Source organism: Sebastes fasciatus, chromosome 10 (assembly GCF_043250625.1).
Source record: "Sebastes fasciatus isolate fSebFas1 chromosome 10, fSebFas1.pri, whole genome shotgun sequence".
Lineage (NCBI taxonomy): Eukaryota > Metazoa > Chordata > Actinopteri > Perciformes > Sebastidae > Sebastes > Sebastes fasciatus.
The window spans coordinates 26,088,583-26,111,274 of NC_133804.1; the positions used below are offsets into that span (position 1 = coordinate 26,088,583).

Consider the following 22,692-nt stretch of genomic DNA (forward strand, 5'->3'; position numbering starts at 1 on the left):
TTTGTTGCAGCGTGAGGAGCTGCTGTCCTTGTACGATGTAAAAACTTGGCAACCCGGACTGATTTACTGGAAGAATGCACTTGATTCATTCAACAGCCCAGTGCCGACTCACGTAGGCTCTTCCAGTAAGTCAGTTCGAGATGTCCAGTTTTTTTTTTTTTACATTTGGTTCTCTTGTTACTTGGACATTGACGTCTGAAGTACAGTAGCGACACTCTTTCTACAAGTCCTTGTACTGTGTGCCAGCCAAACAATGAGTAACTGATTTGTCTCTGCACATGATGCCATGCTAAATGTATCCTATACTTGATGATTAAAAAGGGAATCTGATTCTGATTGTGGTTGGGTACTTGGTGCAGAGGTGTAGAGAGGAAACGGCTCATTGCCCAGATGTTGCGTGGCTCAGCACCATGTTGAGGAATACAGAATATGACAAATTCAGTCAAGTGGTGAAAACACAGGCAAGTTTTAAAAAGATCTGGAATTACACACAAGCTTAGAACTGGAAGTAATGTGATATGTGCCAACTGGTTGATAGTTTATTTTGCCATGGAAGCCCACCACAAATCATCACATCAGCCAGCATAGCAGGAAGTCCTGGGCATGCTGCAAGTTTACTGGATGGTAGGGTGTATTTTGGCTACACTGTTCAGAAACAAATATTATTAAATGAATCTTAATCCTAGAGGCGTTTGGCTAGCTAATAGGCATTTCTCACAGCAGACATTTTGACTTGTCGTAGCAGGAAGGGCACAGGTGTTACTAATAAACTTAATTATGGTTGGACTCCATTTAGGTGTGCCAGTGAGCCGTGCCAATGGGTCAGAATGCACAACACAGGGGACCCACAGTAGAACTGGCATAACGAAATGCTGCGCAGACTTTATTAATGTTATTAATTAGACGTGTGATTGACAAGTGGAAATTTTCACCGTGAGAAAGATCCATTCAGTGTTGACACAACATGGAGTTACAGCTGGAGACGTAGAAACATGAGTGTCTGGAAATCCTAAAAAAAAAGTGTTCAAAAATAATGTGTGTAGGTTCAAGGCCTTTAATCTTGAGTGTAGTTAAAGATAGTGTACTTGGTCTGGAAGGGGTCCAGGTGGTAATTAACATGACATAAACTGGGCAGGTCGCCACTCAAGTCTGTAATGGGCATTAGGAAAAGGAAAATGCTATTTATTGGTGTTATCATTGTGTTTCCAGCCTTGGCACATTTGCTGTATGTTAATGTGTACGTTACACACACGGTTGGTTGCTGTCTTTCTATTCTGTCAGCACTTGTTTTCAGATTTATCTGCCTTAGTCTGGCATAAATCACACGCTAGACATTCGGGGCTGTACTAGTGCATCAGTGTACACAGCAGTCAACTGCTGCTGATTTGTCCAGTTGTGAACACAAACCATTTTTTGCACAGGAAAAAAGTGTTTGTAAATTTAAATTAGGTGAACTGTCACATCTCCAGTTACCAGTCCACAGTCTGCACTTGGTCCATACAGGAGCTTGTACCAGCAAACCCTCAGATTTCCAAGCTAAGTCCATATGGACTAAGCTACTGCCACACCTTTATTGCACTGGAAAAAAAAAAATTCTTGTAAAAAGTAAAAAAATCTGCCAATGGAACAAGTGAAAATTCTTTCACTTAATGAGATATTCAAGATGCATTGTTTAAAAACAAGTCTCTATATCTCTCTGAAATGTTACTTGTCAGATGATTGTGCCTTATATTAAGTGTTATGACATATTTCAGCCCAGTCGCACAGCAGTTGAAAAAAAGTCACGAAATTTAATGTAATTTTAAAAAAAAAATCAAGGAAAAAGCCTGATAGTACCGTTCACAATGTGTGTTTAACAGTTGGTCCGTGAGAAGTGCAATGCAAACATGCAATGATGAAATAAGTGCTCACATTAAATAAATAATATATAGAGATATGCAGATTAATTTGCAGAATAGCACTTTGAAGCTATATGAAACAGACTGACCAGAATGTTAAACACTATACTGTCTCTCTTCATATCTTTCTAAGACTTTTTTCACACTCCATTCTTCTTCACAGGAAAGATTGTGTGATAACAGCTTGAAAGAACGCCTTCTGAATGAGTAATGCTGAGAGAGAGACACACTCTGTCAGACAGGTTACCAACCGGTTAGCAGAAAAGGTGTTAAGCCCCCTCTCTCCCCCGCCTCCTTTTTTCTTTCCCTCCATATCTTACATCTGTTCAGCTGCCTCTAATTAGGGCTTTTACAGACGACAGCATTAAAATGGCCCCGGAACCACGCCAACTAATGAGATGCCATTGACAAGGCAGATCTTTCATGCACAACTCCGTTTGTCAAAATCTATCTTTCATTTTGTGCCTTGACAGCCAGCGTTTGTTCAACACTTTGTCTGCCTTCACACCTGTTGACAGGCCTTAGCTGAGATGTAAAGCGGGTCACTGAGTTGGCTTGTTTTTTGGCGTAGTTTGCAGCATCGGATGCTCGCGGTGATGGATTTTCTCAGGCAGATCATTGACATGTTTGCATGACATGAAGCATTTTTCACCACTCTGTTGCTGCCAGTATTTCTATTATGCCGAACAGAGTCAATCCATCGCTCTGTTCTTATAAAGCCTTTTTGTTATGAGAACATGAACCCACATCAGTTCAGTAGCTACATATCATGCATTGCTTTTTACATGCCATTACATTTCAAAGAGAGCACTGAAGCACACTGAAATTCCAAAACAAGCAATTTTGTGACCAAGTCTATTTTCCAAAAATATAAATTATAATAACGAGACCATAACTTGAATTCACAATAATGTGGTCTTGCATCGTCAAACATGCTCATTAAAAATGTAGATAACTACAATTTTGGAATGCATTAAAAATGATTGATAGTGAAAATAATCAAATAAATGATGATACATTAAAGACCACCTTATGATAAATATAATTTGTAGGAGATAGTTGTTTTTGGGGTACATGAAAAAGACAATAGTCATCATTCACTGCCAAATATGGGCTATTATTATCATTTCAGGGCTGTGGCTATAATAACCCTTTACTCTTTACTCTTTATATATACACCTATTGTTTCATGTATTTATGTACATAACAGTCCTGTCTATTATTTACCTTCAGTCCAGCTTTGTTGTCCTTGTTCCTAGCTGTTATTTCTATTTCTGTGTAAGTATATCAAGACAGATGCAAAAAAAAAATAACAACAAAACAAAGTCAAATTTCTTGTATGTGCACACGCACTTGGTAAATAAATCTGATTCTGATACTACCTCCAGTGTTGTTACTAGGAGGAGTAATATCAATATCTCATAGATTTAAGTCAAGTCAATTTTATAACCCAATATCACACATCACAAATTTGCATCATGGAGCTTTACAATATGTACAGGATATGACACCCTCTGTCCTTTATGACCCTGATGTGGGAAAACTTAACCAAAGAAAAAGAAAAAAATTAACATGGAAAAATGGACACAAATGAGTCATCTTAACTTGAAGAAGTGCTTATAATTGAAACAAATAACAATATTGTAGCTATTAGGTGATAAGTGATCAGTTCTCATCTGGTCACTGGTTGCAAAATATCGTAATACTAGCATTAATTAAAGCATTAACAAAGTGGTATTGTAAACAAAGAAGCATTAATAATGAGCAAAATGTATCAGCTAATTATGGTTAATGGACCTTTTTTTCCAGCAGACATTGTGGCTTGTTATAGCATGAGCAGCACAGGTGTAATTGATGACATTGAAACTGACTGACATCGTTAGTGAAATTTGTTTCAGCTGTGCTTCTCCTGCTGTGACAAGCAAAAGTAAACTGAACAAAACAAAACCAGGTGACCGGCGGTTAGATGTAGCAGCTAAGACACGACACTATGTACATAAGACAACTTTGGATTTACTCACTAGCCGCCTGCCCTCACCTCAAGCTTCTGTTGTCAAACTAACACATCCCAGACTGGAGACCAAAATGTGTAACACTGATGTAACATGTTAATGTCTCACCGTCCAACACTGACTGTACTGTACGCATATTAGATAAAGTCTTAGAAGACTATTTAGCATGTTGTTGTTGGTAGTGAGTGATGGGATAAAATCAAAAACTCAGGAGCGATTAATTATGCAATAATTGCATGGTTTTCTTGCCCACTTGGGGACAGTGTAGCAAGCTGTAAACACAACACAGATATAGGGCCTATCATCCATTATACAATTGATATGACATCCAGTCAATACAGAGCAACATTATAATTTATTTTGAATCATGTTTCTCGCTACTTAGGGGTGAGAATCGGACGGGCAAAAGTGACCAAATGAAATATTTACCATACTTTGTCCTGACTTTGTTTATGAAATTCAATCTTTAATATTAAAACTTCATAAACATGTGGATGACAATATACTTAATGACCAATATTTTTACGTTTATTGAAATATATATTTATTTCTCTTTTCTTACACTTACACTTTGGCCCCAAATAGTTCAGTGTGTTCAATGATAGGCCTTTTGGTTTTTGATTAATAACTCTGAATTGGTTTAGACTTCACATGTGCCCTTTTGGCAGTATAAAGAGCTCACCACGAGCTTTCGTTTGATATATGAAACTAATTTTTTGGCAAAAAATGTCACTTACTCCCCTCTAGTTCTCATCACTCATTATGTAAGTCCAATATTCACTCTCATTTTATCTCTGTTTTGGTCTCCACCATCTCCTGAGGGAAATATATGGCTCTTCAGCTGCTAAATGCTCCACCAATGTTCACCAGCTAGTTTTCTAACTGTGTCTGTCTGCTGTTTGAGTTTGTTACTACAAGTGACACCTTTCACATTAGTAATTTGATTCATTGTTAATTTCAAAAATAGTGATTGGAGCCGATACCTGATTTCATGCAGGTATAATACTTATGAATCTGTGTGATGGGTAAATACTTATTCAGTCTTGGTGGTCTAGTAGCTTTTCCTGATCAGTCACCAACCAATTCACTAATCATTTGTGATTTATTAGAAACTAATTCTGCAGTTCCTCATATACATGCTAATTAGTGGTGTCTGCTTGTTATTGCTTATTTGACTTGTGAAGTCTTTGTAAGACGTATTTACCCAAATATCAGCTTTTCAAAGCACTGGAGAGGAAGGAATGTGTTTTGTTACGTTTGTCTGGAAAGTAATTACAGGGCTATTGTTCCTTAAGTGCTGCTTCATGAATATTCATTGTTTCTAAAGATAAAATAAGGCTTTTAGTGGCTGGTTATGTTCCTCCATTTCTTGTTTATGTTTCTCTGATAACAATCGCATCAAACAGCAGGGGGTTATGTTTAGAGGCAAATGGACACAGATGATTGAAAGGCGTTTTTTATGAGTGCTTGGAGGCCTTTTGTGAGACGGTGGACAGCCGGAGGCTTAATGACCAGTGTAGACAATTAAATAGACAAACTGGGAGCTAAGTGTTTAGCATCTCCATTTATTTGTCATGTCTCAAAACGATTCCCTAAACAGGCACATAAAAATGAGACCCGCTGAATTTGGTGACATCACATTAGTTGTCAGCATTTATTAGTCATGGTGACGCATGTGTGTGTAAAGGTCATCGAAGGTAAAAGAAGGGGTTACTAAAGAGACTTAATTAAACCCCCCTGTTAAATAAGAGACTAATGGTTTGATGAGTTACAATTACATCTATCGAGCAACCGGGTTTTCTCGGCGTGAGTAAGTCATAATCACTTACCTTTTTCAATTACAGCGGCAGGTTTTGCATTTAGTTGGTGGAGGTGTTTATATGGAGCAGGCTTGTTTCAAATGACCAGTGTTTGCCTTAATTATTGCACTGAATTAGTCTGAAACAGCCGGACAGATATCCAGCTAAATTGAAGCACTGAATCCACAGCTTCTTCTGAAGTACAATAAGTGAATCAAAGGGTAAAATTCCACCTTGTATTTAATAAAACAGTAACCAGACTATCGGAGTCAATTACCTTTTCCTTTCTTTTTCCTTGTTTTTTGTGATTTTATGCTGCACGCGGCATGAGTCTGCGAACAGCGATAGGTGAAAGTAGTTGGTTACCTGGCTCTGCAGCTTATCCCCTGCAGCTCTCTCATCTAACAGCTCACTGTGTCACTGTGCAACTTCTTGTTCCATTACTCCTTACAATATTTCAAACTAATCCGCTGTCAAAAAATGACAAAAATGACCATTGTCTTGTTTTGTAGAGGCATTTTTGATGTACGATAGCGTTCAGTGTCAAGCTCACTGACAAACACGTCACATTTCCTGTGACTACTTCATAATTTAAGTCAACTTGTGTTTTAAATGCTTTTAATGTGAAGCAGCAGCAGTAGGAAATGTTCAGTTTGCATTAGCAGTAACTTAATAATACAGAATGTTTTGCAGGAATATTATAATATATAAATAATGTAATACTTTCATCTGTGGGCCATAGGCTCAATCACAATTGAGTTACCTCCTTCGGTCGATAGATAGTGAGTTAATAGGCATTTGATTAAATGAAAATCTTCGAGATTATTACTTTAAAGGTCACCTATTATGCAAAATGCACTTTTCCATGTCTTTTAAACATCAATATCTGTCCCCAGTGTGTCTACAGGCCACCATAGTATCATAAAAGACCATCCTCTCTCTTTTTCTCCTCCTCCGTTTGTCCGGAAATGGGTGCAGAAAAAAAATTCGCTTTTTTCCTTGTATCTTGACGTCATTAGGGAATGCAAGTCACGTGAGGGTTTCCTGGTCGAACCAGAGAGAACCTTCAGTAGCTGACCCCGGCCCACAGCGCGTCACTGTCTCTCCTCCTCAACCGAACTTGAGCAAAGTAGCTCCCTACAGTTAGTCTGCAAGAACCAGCAGAACAGGCTTCATGTACTCCCATCATCTAAATATAACATGTTCATTCACAAAGGCTTTATGTAATTACACTGTTTAAACAGATGATATTTATATATTATATATATTTGATGTCATGCATGTAGCAGATTACAGGTAGTAAATAGTGACTTGTAAGCAACACAACACATTTCTGTTTCACAGTCAAACTTTATTTGAGTTGACAGATGACAATATTAATTATTCACAGCATTTGTAATCATCCCACCTGTTAGTTAGTTATGTTAACATGGTACAGGAGAAAGTCTTCAGCTCTGGTAAACTACAGTAAGCTAAGCTCCGGTGGTCTGTAGTCATGGTAACACAGAGACAGCTACTACTGTAAATAATATACCATTACTCTGATCTTCCATACATTTATCTTTTAGCAGAAATAATGAACTGACTACTGTTTCACATCTTCTATTTTCCACCCTGATGGTCGCTGTGTTTACACACCGTGTCATAGCGGTAGCATGTAGCTAACCCGTTAGCATGTAGCTACATGCTAACGGGTTAGTTACATGCTACCGGGTTAGCTCTGTATCTCCATGTAAACAGAGCCATCTGCCCACAGCTGTCTGCTCTCCTCTGGGATGATTCTGTCGGTCATTTCTCACAGATGGATCTGTAAAGACAGACGTAAAACAGAGTGTATGTTTACGGTTTACAGAGTTGATGCATGAGGTAAACACTGAGCTAACTAACAGAGATATAAATAGTATTATTTACCTGAGAGAAACCGTCAGGAGAACCTGGAATCTGGACCGCAGATGTTCATCATGTGTCGCCGATTTCTGATCAGATTCCTCCGGTAACGTGCGCTGGGTGAAGTTTCTGGTTTATAAACTTTAAAGTGGTTTATAAACTTTATTCTAGCTGCTATCTCTCCACTCGTCTCTCTCTCTCTCTCTCTCTCTAGAGAGAGAGAGAGAGAGAGAGAGCTTCTCCGGGAGGGAGGGGGAGGGTGACGCTGTTGTTGAGGACGTTTGATTGACAGAAAACGCTGACCAATCAGAGCAGAGTGGGAGGAGACAGAGGCTACAGACACAGAAATCAGCACTTTTGGAAATGGGCTGAAACAGAGGTTATAGAGACATGCTGGAATGCATGATCTGATTGTTTTTTTGAAAAAAAAACTTCAGAGACATGGTTTGGAGGTGTCTGAGACCTATAATAACTAGTTTAAATGGAGTATAATATGTGACCTTTAAGTTAACACAAAAACTGCGGTAGAAGTTGAACAACAGCTGCAATATTTTCTGTGGATATTTTTTTTTTTTTGCATATACAGTAGCTAGGTAGCTAACTAGCTATAGGAAGACGATGCCCCCACCTAAACTCTGATTGGTCAGTTGTTTCGGGGTAAACAGACATAAATTGCAGATTTGAAAACAAATCTGAAGTGTAGACGTCACTTTAGAGTTCTGGAGTTCAGGAATTTGGTTTAAATTTCCAACTGCTGACTTAATTAACTTTTTTCGAAATCAAGATTATTTTACTAAACTAATTTTGGAGACTTTGTTTGCTTTTTCCCACCGCTATCGTTTGTGATATTTTCCTAATGTATGGTATCTCATTTGAAGCTTCTTACACATTTTACTCATCTATGGCTTTAACCAAGAGTAACTTAAAATAGTGAAAAGAGTTTAAATTCCTGTGAATCACAAAATTTCAAAGCAACCAACTGTAAAAACTGCAGGGGTCAAAGCCATCGTACTGCAGATCAGTAACTTCACTTCCTGTATACACTCCAGTGTATTTCTTTAAACAGTGCTGCTATAGTTTGAAATACAAAATCCTTTGGAAACCCCTGGATGAATAGATTCATAGAGAGCAGCTCTGTGAGCAACATTGCAATTATACAATAATTGTATTCCCCTCTTATGGGAATTAACCTGCAGACACTAAGTCACTGCCCTCGCCTTCAGACGTTTCCTCTCAGAAACATCAATTTTCCCATTTCCTAATCCTCAAATTGCTACTCATGTCAACTCCTGAATATCCAGGTACAAACTTACTTGGTTTTAGCAAAGCCAGCCCTTTGGCAAGTTGTTATGCTGGGATGTATGCACAGACATTGTTCCCTGGAGTATGGAGGACATGCTTTTGGTTTTGGCACTGATGCTGGAAAGCAGTGGACTGGGTGGTGGTGACTGAATTATTAGCAAAGGAAGCTCTTGACCAGGAGGTCGTCAGTTTGAACCCTGTGAGAGGTTTTTTTCGGGCAGTGAATTGGACGCACTCCTCACCTCTTTCAACAACTCCCGTCACAGTGCATTTGACCAAAGCAAGAAGCTAGTGGGTAGCAACAGGCCTATATCTGTGTGAGTGAGAGCTGGATGTTACAGGAAAAGAGCAGTTGTGCTCAGCAAACCCTCCCTTGGTAAATAGAGGTTGAAAGGAATATACTTTCATTACCCTGAGAACTGCACTGCAACTCCTCTCTAGACAGCTGGGCCAAAAGGTTACGGAGGCTTGGTGGGGTGGCAGTAATTAGAGATCCAGGGCAACCCGCTTAAAGAAATCGATCTGTATCTGGCAGCAGAGCCAGAGACCAGAGAATCTTATTCTTTAACTGCCACAATTAAAATGTTCTTTTCCTTGTCTCCTTGTCTGCTGCTTCGGATTAATCATTCAATTCGCCACAGCTGAAAATCTCATCAGACCTTTGGAGGCTTTACCCAGATTTCCTTGCATTGCTCCAAGCTTCTTAAAGGGTTGCTCGGAGGTTATGTTTGCTATGTAAATTGTTTGATTTTTTGGGAATTCCAGACAGCTGTTGTGATTAAATGGATATTACTTTGTGGCTACAATGCTCTAAATGCTCTAATAGCCGGCAAATTTAATACAGGGAGCATTGGGAGGTCTATGTTACTTGGATTTTCATGATTTAAGATCAGATTAAAGTAATGGGATAAGGGGAGGAAGATGTGTGATGACAGATTCACTCAGTGTGCGAACTTGGCCGTTATCCAAGTTGCAACCTAGGTTTTAGTGAGATTCCAGCGCAGATACGTGCGTCCAGATCACTTTAGAAGTCATCGGCTGGAAACATTATCGAACTTTTCCAAACTGTTCATCGCAGATTTTGAGTGTTTTCCTGCCTCGGAGCCAGGGAGCTACAAAGTGGATTGTGATCAGCTATCAATCCTCTCCGCAACGTTTATTGCAAAAACCTGCATCTTTGATCAGCCTTAATCGCAGTGTCTGGATCCGGTACGGCAAAGCTGTCTTCCAATCTGGCTCGCCACAGATCAAACTGTAATTTTCTCCCAACATCCAGCTGTCCAGCTCACAGATGTGACTACAAAGCAGCCTGGAGCTCCCGTCCACAGCTGTGGAGAGAAGTTTAAAAAAGATGTGGTTCATCTGTCAACGCCTGGTTCCCAGCCAGAAGGGGAAGTTAAGTTCGGCCTCATAAATTAAGCAATTGAGAGATATTTGCTAAAACAATTGATAATTTTAAGAGATTTTTACTTCAAATAAGAGACTACATTTGCTTGACATACATCATTTTATAAATTAAAAGGAGAAATAGTGAGGTTGGATGGGTTTATCCTTCATATTATTGCTGTTTTCGGTGGCGATATTATGTCTAAATCCAGGCTCATGAGCTCAGACGCAGAATACCAGAGGGTCAACGCAAATAGACGGCTGTAGTGAAAAGACTGACACTCAATCTTCCTTTCTCTGGATGCCAAACACAAGTGTGGGCACTAATTAGAGGCTCCAAGAAATCATTGAGGGGCGGGGAGCCATTGTAACCCGAGGAGAAGCTGTTGTGTGGTGACGAGTTCCAGTCGCTGCCCGAGGGGTTGAAAAACTTCACTTTAGCTTTGGTGTGTCCGCTTTTCACACAACATCACATGTGCTTGCACACCTCTATACCTTCACTATCATTAGCAGCCTGCAGCTGTGGCTGTACAAAACCTTATCACAATTTGTAATCATTTCTCAGATAACACTTTGTGCATATCATTAATTTCATAGCAGTTATGGAAGTTAAATCCTCCAAGGGCTCGAGGGCGTCTTATGTTATTCAACTCTGGTTATTTTTAATGAAAGAACTGGATATTAGTTTGTGTTTTAATTGTTTTCTAGCAACTGTGAGCAACGTTTAAGGCTTGTTATATTTATCATAGCATAAATATATATTTTTTTAATAATTTAAACTCATTTTTACCTGTATTTTAGGTTCCTAAACTTTCAAAAGTTGATGTTACGGTGTCCCTGAGAGTTGAACACACTGCAAATTAAGAAAACACATGCACAGCATATTGAAAACATCTTCACCAACTTCACGACGACACATCCATCCATCCATCCATTATCTGTAACTGCTTATCCTATTCAGGGTCACAGCGGGGGGGCTGGAGCCGATCCCAGCCGACAATGGGCGAAGGCGGGGTACACCCTGGACAGGTCTCCAGACTATCACAGGGCTGACACATAGAGACAGATGACCATTCACGCTCACATGCACACCTGCGGGCAATTTAGAGTCAACAATGAACCTAACCTGCATGTCTTTGGACTGTGGGAGGAAACCGGAGAACCCGGAGAAAACCCACGCTAACACGGGGAGAACATGCAAACTCCACACAGAAGGGCCTCAAGCCGGGTTTGAACCTGCGACCCTCTTGCTGTGAGACGGCAGCACCACCGTGGAGCCCTTTATTCTATTTAATAATAGAATTTTTCTTGGAGTTGCTTTATATACTATAAAATAATATAAATACACGTTTCCATCACTTTAGGGGATGTTACATTGACTTACATTAATTTCCTGGCCAGAGACTAACCCTGAAAGTAAACATAACTACCACTTGCCTAATCCTTATCCTAACCCTATCCCCAAATTTAACCTTAATCTAACTTTAACCTAACCCTAAACTAAGTCTTCAACCTAAAATGTATGTATAGACTTGCATTTTGTCCCCATAAGTAAGGCGAGTCCCCACAATGTGACTGTGTAAACAGATCTATGTCCCCACAACATGAGTAATACACACACAGACACACACACACACACAAACTAGTGGTATCAGGTTAGGCCATCTGATATGACCTGCAGATGTTTTGCTTTGCCTCTGCAGCAGGTGTCAACAGCTGTCTGTCCTGCCCACTTGGCCAGGTTGACCTCATAGTTAAAGAGAGACCACCCCTCAGTCAGCACCCCTGCTGGAAATGATCTGACATGCTTTAGTTTTCATTACAACCGTGCCCTCTTCAGGGTCACTGGTCTGGCCTCCCTGTACATAGAGGGGCATGGAAATGGAGCATGTCATAGCAGGGCTCAATAAAGTATCACATTATTATATTACGACACAGCAGTCTTTTCAGTGCTGGGACCGATTACATCTCTTGTGACCTTTGACCCCCTCGCTTAAAGGGATTTCACGGGTCATATTTGTCCACCTGTTGATGACAGGACTCGAAGTTTTAAGAGGTTTAAGAAGTGAAGTCAACAGGAGTGGGAGCTGTACTGTGGTCTGCAAACACAACGTTATCAGTGTGATGTTTTGCTTTTTTTACCCACTTTCTGTCGGTGTAAAAAGGAGAGGACACAGCTTGTCTGAGAGCCCTGCTACTGTTTGTCTTAATGGATCTTCACAGGTCTCAGTGAGCTTTCTGTCATGCTCTTATCTCCTCCTTGACCAGTGATGTAACATATTTGTCATGGGTCCTATCACGCACAGACACAGACTCTTCTCTATCATACAAACCTGTTTCTCTCTTTTGAGGCGAAGCAGGTTTCAAAAGTGATATGTTTGTTTTGCCCAACCCTTGAATGCTGAAAATATGAATTAATTTAAAAGTAAAATCTATGGAATGGATAGTATTTACACTGTGACTACATTTTCTATTGTGGAGCAGTCTTGGGTGATAGGACAGTTAGTATTGGTGAGCCCCCTAGAGGTTTTGGGCCCAACTGCATGTCTAATAGCTGTGTTACTGGAGCTGCCAGGACACATATGGCATAATATCAAACACTAGAATATAATTGTAAATAAAGATACTAATTATCTAGAGGAAATTATACTGAGTATAGGTGATGGATATTTACTTGCCAGCAACTGATGCACTGGAACAGTGGCCTGATGACAGTGATGCTTCTCTCCAAGCCAGCCAACCCTGACTATTGATTATATATTAGCATCATCATTTATTACATTAGTGAAAAGAACAAGTTATTTGAGTGAGTGTGAGTGAGGTAGAGGTGTGTTGTATATTTAGCTCAAGGGCACTTCAGCATGTCAGTTGTTGGTGGACACAGTGATCGATATTATCTGTGAAATTCTGCCATGAGATGGTTTCAGATCACTGAGCCAGTCATGTGTGGAGATAAGAAAGATTAAGTAGCTTTGCTAGCTGTCACTCAAACTGTATTGATTTAAAACATCTTCAAATATAGAACAATTTGTATTCATACTCACGATTAAAATACACACAGTGTACACACACATTGTATACACAATGTACGCATGCATGTGATGAAGATATAGGTAAAGACAGGTCACATTGGATCACACTAAATACCCGAACTGAATAAATGATCTTTCAAAGGGCAAGTGGATATGTGACTGCATTGCAACCCAATAAAACCCAGTAAAAAAAGTTTGCATTGTATGTTTATGCAAACCATGTGATATGTTGAATGTCAATGTTTCATATCAGCCTTGTATCACGCTTGCAGAAATGCACAATGCCACGTGGTTAACATTGTGAAACATTTGGTTAGGTTTAGGCAACAAAACTACCTGGTTAAGGTTAGAAAAAATATCAGAGTTTGTGTTACAATAATAATGCAACACGTAATGTAACAATCGTAACAATGTAACTACTGTCAATAAATAACAACCACCCTTAGCGGACTTTCTTGTGAAACGTTACGCCACAACCTTAACATCGTTATGTAACAAGTGCAAAGCAGTGGGCTACCTCCGAGTCTAAAAAGCGAAGCCAATGCTGAAGTGCCTTAAACTTGCATTCTTCGTAATAGCCAGCAGAGGGCGACTCCTCTGGTTGCAAAAAGAAGTCAGATTGTATAGAAGTCTATGAGAAAATGAGCCTACTTCTCACTTGATTTATTACCTCAGTAAACATTGTAAACATGAGTTTATGGTCTCAATCACTAGTTTCAAGTCTTCTTCAATACAGCATGATGTTCATTTAGTAAATTATGGTCCCATTTAGAGTCAAATAGACCATAATTTTATGCAAATCAACATACATGCATTCAACAGTCATTAGATTGTTGTGACACGTGTCTGTTTTGGTGAGGTCCTGATATCTGTCTGCCCTTATTTCAGCAACCTCTGCAGGGAATTTGGTTGTCAAACCTGTCACACCTGCTTCCTCTTCCGCACAACGCACAGGAGCATGTGCCTGGCAGATTAAACCGCCACAGAAGGGTACCACGCAGCCAAATTATTTTTTAATGGCATGAAAGATTCCCATGGCGTGTTTCAGCCCCTTTTTTTGCCCGACCGACTGTAAACCCAAAAGCAATAAATATCCTAAGCAGGGTGGGGAATTTACTGCACCTGTAGTAACCACTGCAACGTCTTAATAAGCAGCAGATGTTGGAGTGATTGCATCGAGCCTGAAACGCATGCATCATGAAAAAAAGGGAATTCTTTGTTAGGTACAGTTTCATCACCTGACCAAATCGGCTTCAGCTCTGTTGCTCAGGGCCTCACATTCATTTTGATCAGCAGGTATACAGGGCTGAAATTAAAAACAATCTGGATTTAGTGTCACAGTGACTCGGCTGTCGATTACCGGACAGGAAATAGCTGTCGTGAGTGGTTATTCATGATGCATGAGGCTGCTGGGAGAAAACAGTGTGGTACTGGACCAATCTTTAGCCCATAATGTGTGGAAATAACAATTTGGCCAATTTACTGAGCAAATACAGCCCCCATGGCAGTGTAATCCATACCAATAAGATTTGGCCCTGGTGGTATGATAAGTTTAATGTTTTTAATTTTAGTCAGTGCCAATTGAAGTTGTAAATTATGGCTGTTCCCCTTTAAAAAGTATCTTATCTGACCTCATATTTGAGGCACTCAGACATATTTATTGCTTTTTTTCGGGGCTGAATAGTGGCTCGGACTTTCCAGAAGAAAGGCATAGTTATGTCTACTATATCATGCCGTATGACCACCAGATAAACTCTAAAGCTAAGGGCCGATGTAGTGAGACACTGTAATGATATCCTGCGAGGAAAGATGAATTTAGTGAGCCTAACAGAAGCCAGAATGAATGGTTCTCATTCCTCCCGCTCCTTTTTTTTTATGAGAAACATGCAGCAGTCTGGACGAAAGGGGGGCTGCTCTCATTAGTTAATCTTTGCTTGAAGGCATCTAACATTTATTAATGCATCTGGGTATGCATGCACATGTGTGTGCATGGGCTTTGTGAGTGTGTGTGTGTGAGGGGGTGGGGGTTTGATTGTGTGTACAGTATGTATTGCTCCTTTAATCCTATTATAATTGTTGCTGTTATCATCACTAGTAGTAGTAGTAGTAGTTGTGTGCACGAACAGCGTGCACATGTCCATGGATCTCCGCGTGTGCACTCAAGTTTAGTTTTGGCAGGGGAAAGGTTAATGTTTAATAGCATGAATGGTTCACCCACTAACGTGTGAACAAAGCACAATGGCTGCACTGTATAGGCTCCTATTTATTCAGAGTCACTTCCTCCCTTAATAGTCGGCTCTACTTTCCTCACAGAGGGAAAAAAAAAGTAGGTCAAGGAAAAGTCATGTTTGAGGTAATTCACTCTAGGGTACCGCCACTCTGATCATTAGATGACATAGGTTAACCCCGAGAGTGAGGTCATTTTCAAGTCAAAGTTACACCCAGAATCCGGCCCGGCTGGTATAGCGTGTCACTGCCGTTTACAGTAGACGGAGGATAAATCAGAGAAGGAGGATATCAATGGGGAGTTTGAAAAGAGAGAAGCATGAAAAGACAGTATTGTTTGTAAAGAAAATATAATTAAAAAGCTTCAGGACCTTGTGACCTCGTGGATCTCGATCAAAGATCGGTTTGCAGCCGATGCGAGGAGTTTCTGCTTTGATGCAAGCAAACAAAAGATCCACAGCAAAGAATCACTCGGATAGTTCGTTCTTGAGCTCCGTGCACAAAGACCTGAACTGAAGAGGAATGCAAACACATTGTTCCCCCCACCTACTGCAATTACTTGTGATGAGTGTGCAAGGATTAAGCAGGATATTTGCAGACTTTTTGGATTAAGCATGATTTCATCCATGCAGATCTCTGGAATACCTTTTCACCAGGACCTAATGCTTTCATGTCCAGGCCCTTTTCTCCCCTTTTCTCTGCAACAGCAAGCTTACATTTTCCTTTCACATCCCCCTCACAGTCTTAATAAAGAGACATTTCAGTCATCATTTAACAGATTTTCCCAATGAATTATGTACAGAGAGAGCTCTTAAAAGCAGGCGTCTATTTATAATTGTGCAATTGAGTTTTGTTGTTTGTTTTGGCTACTTCTATTAAAACCACATGTGCACTTACTATCACACATGCAGTACAGTACATCTGGACTCATATATTAAAGAATCACTTTTTTTTTTACATTATTCATTTTGCACTTTATGAGCCTGTATGTTGGAGCCCACAGTAATGGGGGTGTAATTAAAAACATGTCATTGTGATGGAGGGCCAAGCTTTAATAGCATGAAAGCTATTGGCTTGTTTCCTCCTGAGCCAGCAAATGGATATAATAACAGTCAATCAAACATAGTGCGTCGCCGCTACTTGCACCAAAGATTAAAAGAGCAATCATCCAATCAGAGTAGTTTCTGCAAATAAATCAACTATATATTGACTGCAGGGGCCAAGAATTAGGTTTATTTGATTATGATCATGTTATTAACCTTGTGTTGAAGGTGAAGTCTTGACCCACAAAAGATGGCTTTGAGGGCCGTTTTATAATCCAATGCCAGATAAAATGTCTGTTTTCTGTCCTTAAGGAGTGCATGTATTAGTTTTCAAAAAGTTTGGTTTGCCCAAAGAAGGTGGCCCTTATTTGTACTCGAGGCCAAACTCTTCTCCCAGTTATGAAAGGGCCCGTTCATTGAGAAGTCATGCCTGGGCTTTGTTTTTCTTTGCATCTGGCACACTGTCATTCAATCTGTTCCCACCTGGCTCACCACCAAACCCAAATGGAAACATCAAAGGGATACCTGCTATCTGAAGTAATTGTTTTTGCTTTTTTTTAAGTGTCATTGTTGTTTTATCTATATTTTCTTTATTTGACAGACTGCATCAGTGGGGATGCCAGGAGAGAAAGTGTGGATGTCATCAAGTTACATCTTGATAAAAATGCTGTTTTTTATTGGATCAGAGAGGGCCTGGACAACTTTATATCAACAACCAAACACACAATTATGAGGCAATACAAAAATAAAGTTCACTGGGGCCATGTCAAATTGTGGCAGAGGTACATTTTATTATAAAATATGTTATTGTATTCTGAAAAGCTAATTTGACCAAATATTAAATCATATTTGTAATAATTGACTCCTTTGAAAAATGATGTGCATTAGTTTAACAATTGACCGTTTGCTAAACCCGTCGTCTGAACAGCAATCATAGCTTAGCAACCAATTAGGCACAGCAGGCCTGTCAAGCTCTGGATTTCCCCACATGTTGAAGTAGTGTCCATGGGGCTGTAGAAAAAGCAATATTCAGCATATAAATAAATTGGAGGACCGTGTCTTTTTTAAAATTGCCTCTTCCAAATCCCCAAAACACAGCTCTGGCTGCTCTGTTCTGTTGCTGACCAGGACGTTATGTAACACAGCGACGTGATCTCATTGGAAGGCATATAAATAGCATGTCACTTTTAAGGACATTTCGTGTGTCATGTCACACATTTTAAGCTTTTTGCGTGTCGTTTAACGCCAGTCTCATTCCCAACGCATCACATAAGGATGCACGGTCGCAGTTTAAAACACGGAGGATAATCGTAAATTCAAACAAAGCTACGTTTGTTTAGGAAAAGATCATGGTTTGGTAGGACGTTTGTTACGTAAATTAAGTTATGTAAGTAAGTTAAGTAGTCAATGTAAACCGTCACGTACAGATGCACGGTCGCAGTGTTAAACACGCGGTTAAGGTTGTGAATTCAAACTAAACTATTTGGTTATGTTTAGGCAACAAAACTACTTGGTTAGGTTTAGGAAAATATCATGGTTTAGGTTAAGAGAAGGACGTTTGTTACGTAAATTAAGTTATGTATGCAAGTCAACGTAAATAAGCCAACGGTTGACTTTTGGTTTCACACGGGACAAAAACACCGGTCTCTTGGGTGAAAGCAATGCTTTTGTTTAACTCACCCATCCACCCCGACCTCCTCACAGACTTTCTTGCTCTTTATACCAAGTCACCTGCTATCGGGGAGATTGCTCTGAGCGTCTATTGGCGTGGCATGAAATGACAAAAAGTGAAATACGTGTAGCGATAACACGCAAAATAACTAAAGAAATTGGCGCCATTTGGTGAGACGAGGCTGAACACTGGATAGTCTTCATCTTAAAAGACTTTTCTCCTGTAACATTCAAAATGAAAACAGTTTGTTTAAGTAACAGTTGTTGTACGTTAGCCATGCTGTGTGCCATTGTTTTGTTATTACTGTATGTTCTGTAATAAATTAATAAGATATTTGAATAAAATTAATGAAAATATGAACCAAAAAAAAGCATAAATCTCACCTCTTGGTTGAACAAGTATATGCTAAGCAACCGGACAAGGACTATCTAGCTCTACATTAGCTGGCATTTCAGCCTGTTTTTGTCTACCCCTGTCTGAAATTAAGGACACATTGTTTCAAAAGGTACTAAGAATTTGGTAAATCTCCCTCTATTGTCGTCGTAAACCACACATGTGCCCCGTGAGAAAGGAAAACTTGACAGGCGCAGCAACAGGGGGCAAACTTTCAATTCTCTTTGAATTGTTACCGACTTTAAATAATACAACACTGTGAAACAGACAGTACCCTGCTGAAGTTGGTTTCACTCATTTATTTCCAGTGACCACTCCTTCAGACAGATTTGTTGTCGTTGGAACCACACTGAGAAACTCAGAGTTGCTGTGGAACTGTTATTTGACATTATACAGGGTGAGAACATGGCACAAACCTAACCTGCCCGTGTTTTTGTTTCGGTTGCGAGCAAATAACCTCTGAATGAATCAGCCGCTGCGTATGAATCACCTTAAATCAAATTTATGGGCAAAATAAAGACTAATCAAGCTCAAAATGTGTTCCAAATTTGTCTAACAAGATGCACTGGGGAAATAGTTACTCATCTGTTTAATGCACTAACAAACTTCTCCTGAGTGCATTAAACCCCTGCTGGTTCCTCTGACGGCGAGACGTATTGGATCGGTTTCTGAATACTGAATGATCATCAGTGGCACAAAAATAAATACTGCTTAAACAAATTGAGGATAGACTCGGAGACAGAAACACAGAAGACACAGCATGTTGACACTAATGACAGTATATTGAACCAGTGTTAAAGCATATTGTTGTGACAATTAGGCCCTATACGAAACAAAGTCTACCGGAGTGTTAACAAGTGCTATATAGATTATTAACACACTGCAATGATATAGAAATTAGTGTTGTCTCCTAAACTGTTGCATTTCAATTAATTTCTTTGTTAATTATTAACTTTGCTAGGTTCAGACGACAAAGCTACTTGGTTAGTTTTAATAAAAAAGCATCATGGTTCAGATTATAATGACTAGGTTTGTTAAATTATTAAGCTACGGACATAAATTAGAATAAGCGAACATTGACTTTTGGTTTCATACGGGACACAAAAAGCAGTCTCCTGGGTGAAAGTCCTGTGTTTGTTTGACCCATCCACCACTGCTATGTCCTCCCTATGCAGACTATTATTACAAACGTATTTGTGATAAGTAAAAAACAAACATAATCTGCAACGAAATATTATTCCCTTGAAAGATAATTCACAATGCAGTTTCATTTTAAAGGAACATAATTATTAGGAGACAGGGCTTTTGCATACTTTCATAGCTCTGGACTAAACCCAACTGACACGTGGTTACTAGCGTGCTAGCTAACAAGATACAACATGTGAATAAGTTGCTGAAAGGCATATTTGTTTTACTTATGATGAGACTAGTTGTTTCCTCCTGCGTCAAGTGCTTGTGCTAAGCTAGGCTAAACATTGTATTGAAGAGAGTATTTGTGTAACATTTCGGAAATTGTCTAGTATTTCAGACTGAGCTGCAATGCGGATGATGGTGATTGTTCATGATGAGAGATTATAAACTCTTTTGAAAATTATATATTGATGCTACTTTGTATTGATTTTGATTGCTTAAAACATAACAAACTAGAGATCATCTTGTGATGGGATCACAGCAGTCGCAGCGTCAAATCAGACCATGGGCGTAAAGACGGGGGGGGTGATGATCCCTTCCCCACTTCGTACCCCTCTGCTTCCGGCACTTTTGCTCGGACCACGCCCATCTTCAAACTCTGCATTCATTTTGATGTCAACTACACACCTGTAAAGTTTCGTGACTGCATCTTGCACCGTGATGCTCTCGGGTTGACAAAATCTGTCCACAGAGAGACAGAACAGAACAAACAGAAAAATAAACACATGGCAAAGTACTCAAAACAGCTTCTGTGGTAGTTCCCGCTACAGTAGACGTCTCCAGGACCACATTTTCTCATGATGAATCACACACAGACTCACAATGTGCAACAATATCTTTCTTCTCATGTTCTTACATTTGATCTGATTATTTTGACCCGTTGAATTGTAAACAGTCCTGTAATCAGCGTAGCTTCAGGGTGTTGTCATTGCGATTGTTGTGAGGCTCAGGTGGAAGTATCGGGGCCTGTTGGGGCCCTGAGGGACACAGTGACGAGCTCCGTCACTGTGATTAAGTCCTGAAGCCACTGGTCCCAGTGGACCTTAATGGTTTTATGGGAGGAGGAGCTTGGTGAAACGCATCAGGCAGCATTTCCTTTGAAGTACCCTGAATTAATGTTTTAGATTTGTGGAGTGATGATAACAACATGCAGTTAAACACAAGTGATATACATACAAATAATGTGGAAATATACAAGTTTATGATTATAGACTTGTTCAATTTAGCTTGGTTTCTTCTGGAAGACAATTTTTTTCTTTTCATATTTTGCCCAGTTTGATTTGTTGCTGTCAGACTGTCCCTTCCCATCCTTCTTCAAGCATACACACCTCATATCTACACCTTAACCTCCTGTGTTTATCAGAGCAAAGCCCTGAGTGAGGCTCAGCTGCAGATCCAGCCTTCTTTTCATGGGTCAGGTTTATTTTCATGGTCTGAAAAGACTGTTTGCCTCCTCAGCGATTTCCATCATGCAATCAATACAAGTTGAAATGATATCAATAATGACAAATATCCTTATTTTTCCTTAAATTATTCCTTTAGATTTGTGTAAACGCTTTATCTAATTACCAGATATACCAGGATAAAGACAAACCCCAATGGAACAGTGAAGCTGGCCAATTATTTAATAATTTGCCTGTATAAATATGTTTTTTTAATGTAACAGGTATAGGCAATATGTTTGAGCAGGTGTCAGATATGTCAGATTTTTTCCAGGTAAGACTGTCAAAGGATGAATAAAACATTAAGGGAGCGTCAATCTGACGTTCTTCTTTAAAGTCTCACCTTTTATATTGGACAGCTGCTCAATATTTCCTACTGCATCATATCACTTTGCAAGGTGCTTGACATGTTTTCAAATCATGAGCTTAGTGTCTTCTCCAACCCAAGCCCTCGTCAGTGAAATAATGCATTCTAACTGATTTAATCTGAACCGATCAAACTGCTACAGTATATATTATGCACATCACAAAAAAACAATCTTATTTCTGTTTTAGGAGTGCAAGATTCCCATCAGGAGAAGATCATAACAGTGTCTGGAGAGGGAATGGTCCAGAGCCCAGACTTCCCAAACACTTATCCCAGGAATACCGCGTTGGTCTGGAGACTAGTGGCGACCAATAACATGAGGATCCAGCTCAACTTCGATGAAAGGTTTGGTCTGGAGGACCCCGAAGATGGCATATGCAAGTAAGAACAATGCTGATTAATAGCAATAGATTGTTGTTGAGTGAGTGTTGTTCTATATCCAATGGAGGTAGAAGTACTCAGATTCTTTACTTGAGTAAAAATAGCAATAACACAGTACAATGAAATGTGTAGGATGAGAGAATTGGTCAGCTCTGCACTTTAAATAATTTCCCAATTCAAGAATTTACCAATTTTGAGATGAATAAAGTACATCTATCTATCTATCTATCTAAAAGCAATAAGATAAGATAGAAAGACAATAAGTGTAAGATAAAAAGTGATGACATAAATCAAATGAAATACAGTATAACTTACTATATATCAGCCACAGAACTGAAAACATCTGTGAGGGAATGCTTGGCAATCTATAATAATGCATCATATTGTATCAGTTAATTTTGTATGTAAAATAAAACTAAAGCTGTCAGATAAATTTCGTGCAATAAAAAGTACAATATTTCCCTCTGAGATGTAGTGGAGTAGAAGTATAAAGTAGCAGAAAATGGAAATACTCAAGAAAAGTACAAGTACAGTAGGCCTATGTCAAAATTGTACTTAGGTACAGTAGGAATGTATTTTGTTGCATTCCACCACTGTTTATATCTAAGAATTGCAATAAAGTTAACTTTATAATGGTAACAAGTAACTTTTGCACCAAATA

General features: G+C 39.4%; 1 protein-coding gene and 2 long non-coding RNA genes across 4 annotated transcripts in view; 2 read left to right on the plus strand and 1 right to left on the minus strand.

Moving 5' to 3' along the window:
- LOC141775628 (uncharacterized) overlaps window positions 1-22,692 on the plus strand; it is a 112,449-nt gene that overhangs the window by 22,512 nt on the left and 67,245 nt on the right. The window lies entirely within an intron of this gene.
- pdgfc (platelet derived growth factor c) overlaps window positions 1-22,692 on the plus strand; it is a 54,115-nt gene that overhangs the window by 13,922 nt on the left and 17,501 nt on the right. For both annotated transcript variants that reach the window (XM_074649188.1, XM_074649187.1), the window contains exon 2: window positions 21,839-22,031. In XM_074649188.1, coding sequence (XP_074505289.1) covers window positions 21,839-22,031 — 193 coding nt within the window. The remainder of the gene's footprint in view (window positions 1-21,838; window positions 22,032-22,692) is intronic.
- LOC141774854 (uncharacterized) lies at window positions 7,040-7,787 on the minus strand. Its single transcript, XR_012595480.1, has 2 exons — window positions 7,621-7,787; window positions 7,040-7,516 (listed from the first exon to the last, which is right to left on the minus strand). It is a non-coding gene; the product is annotated as an uncharacterized LOC141774854 (long non-coding RNA).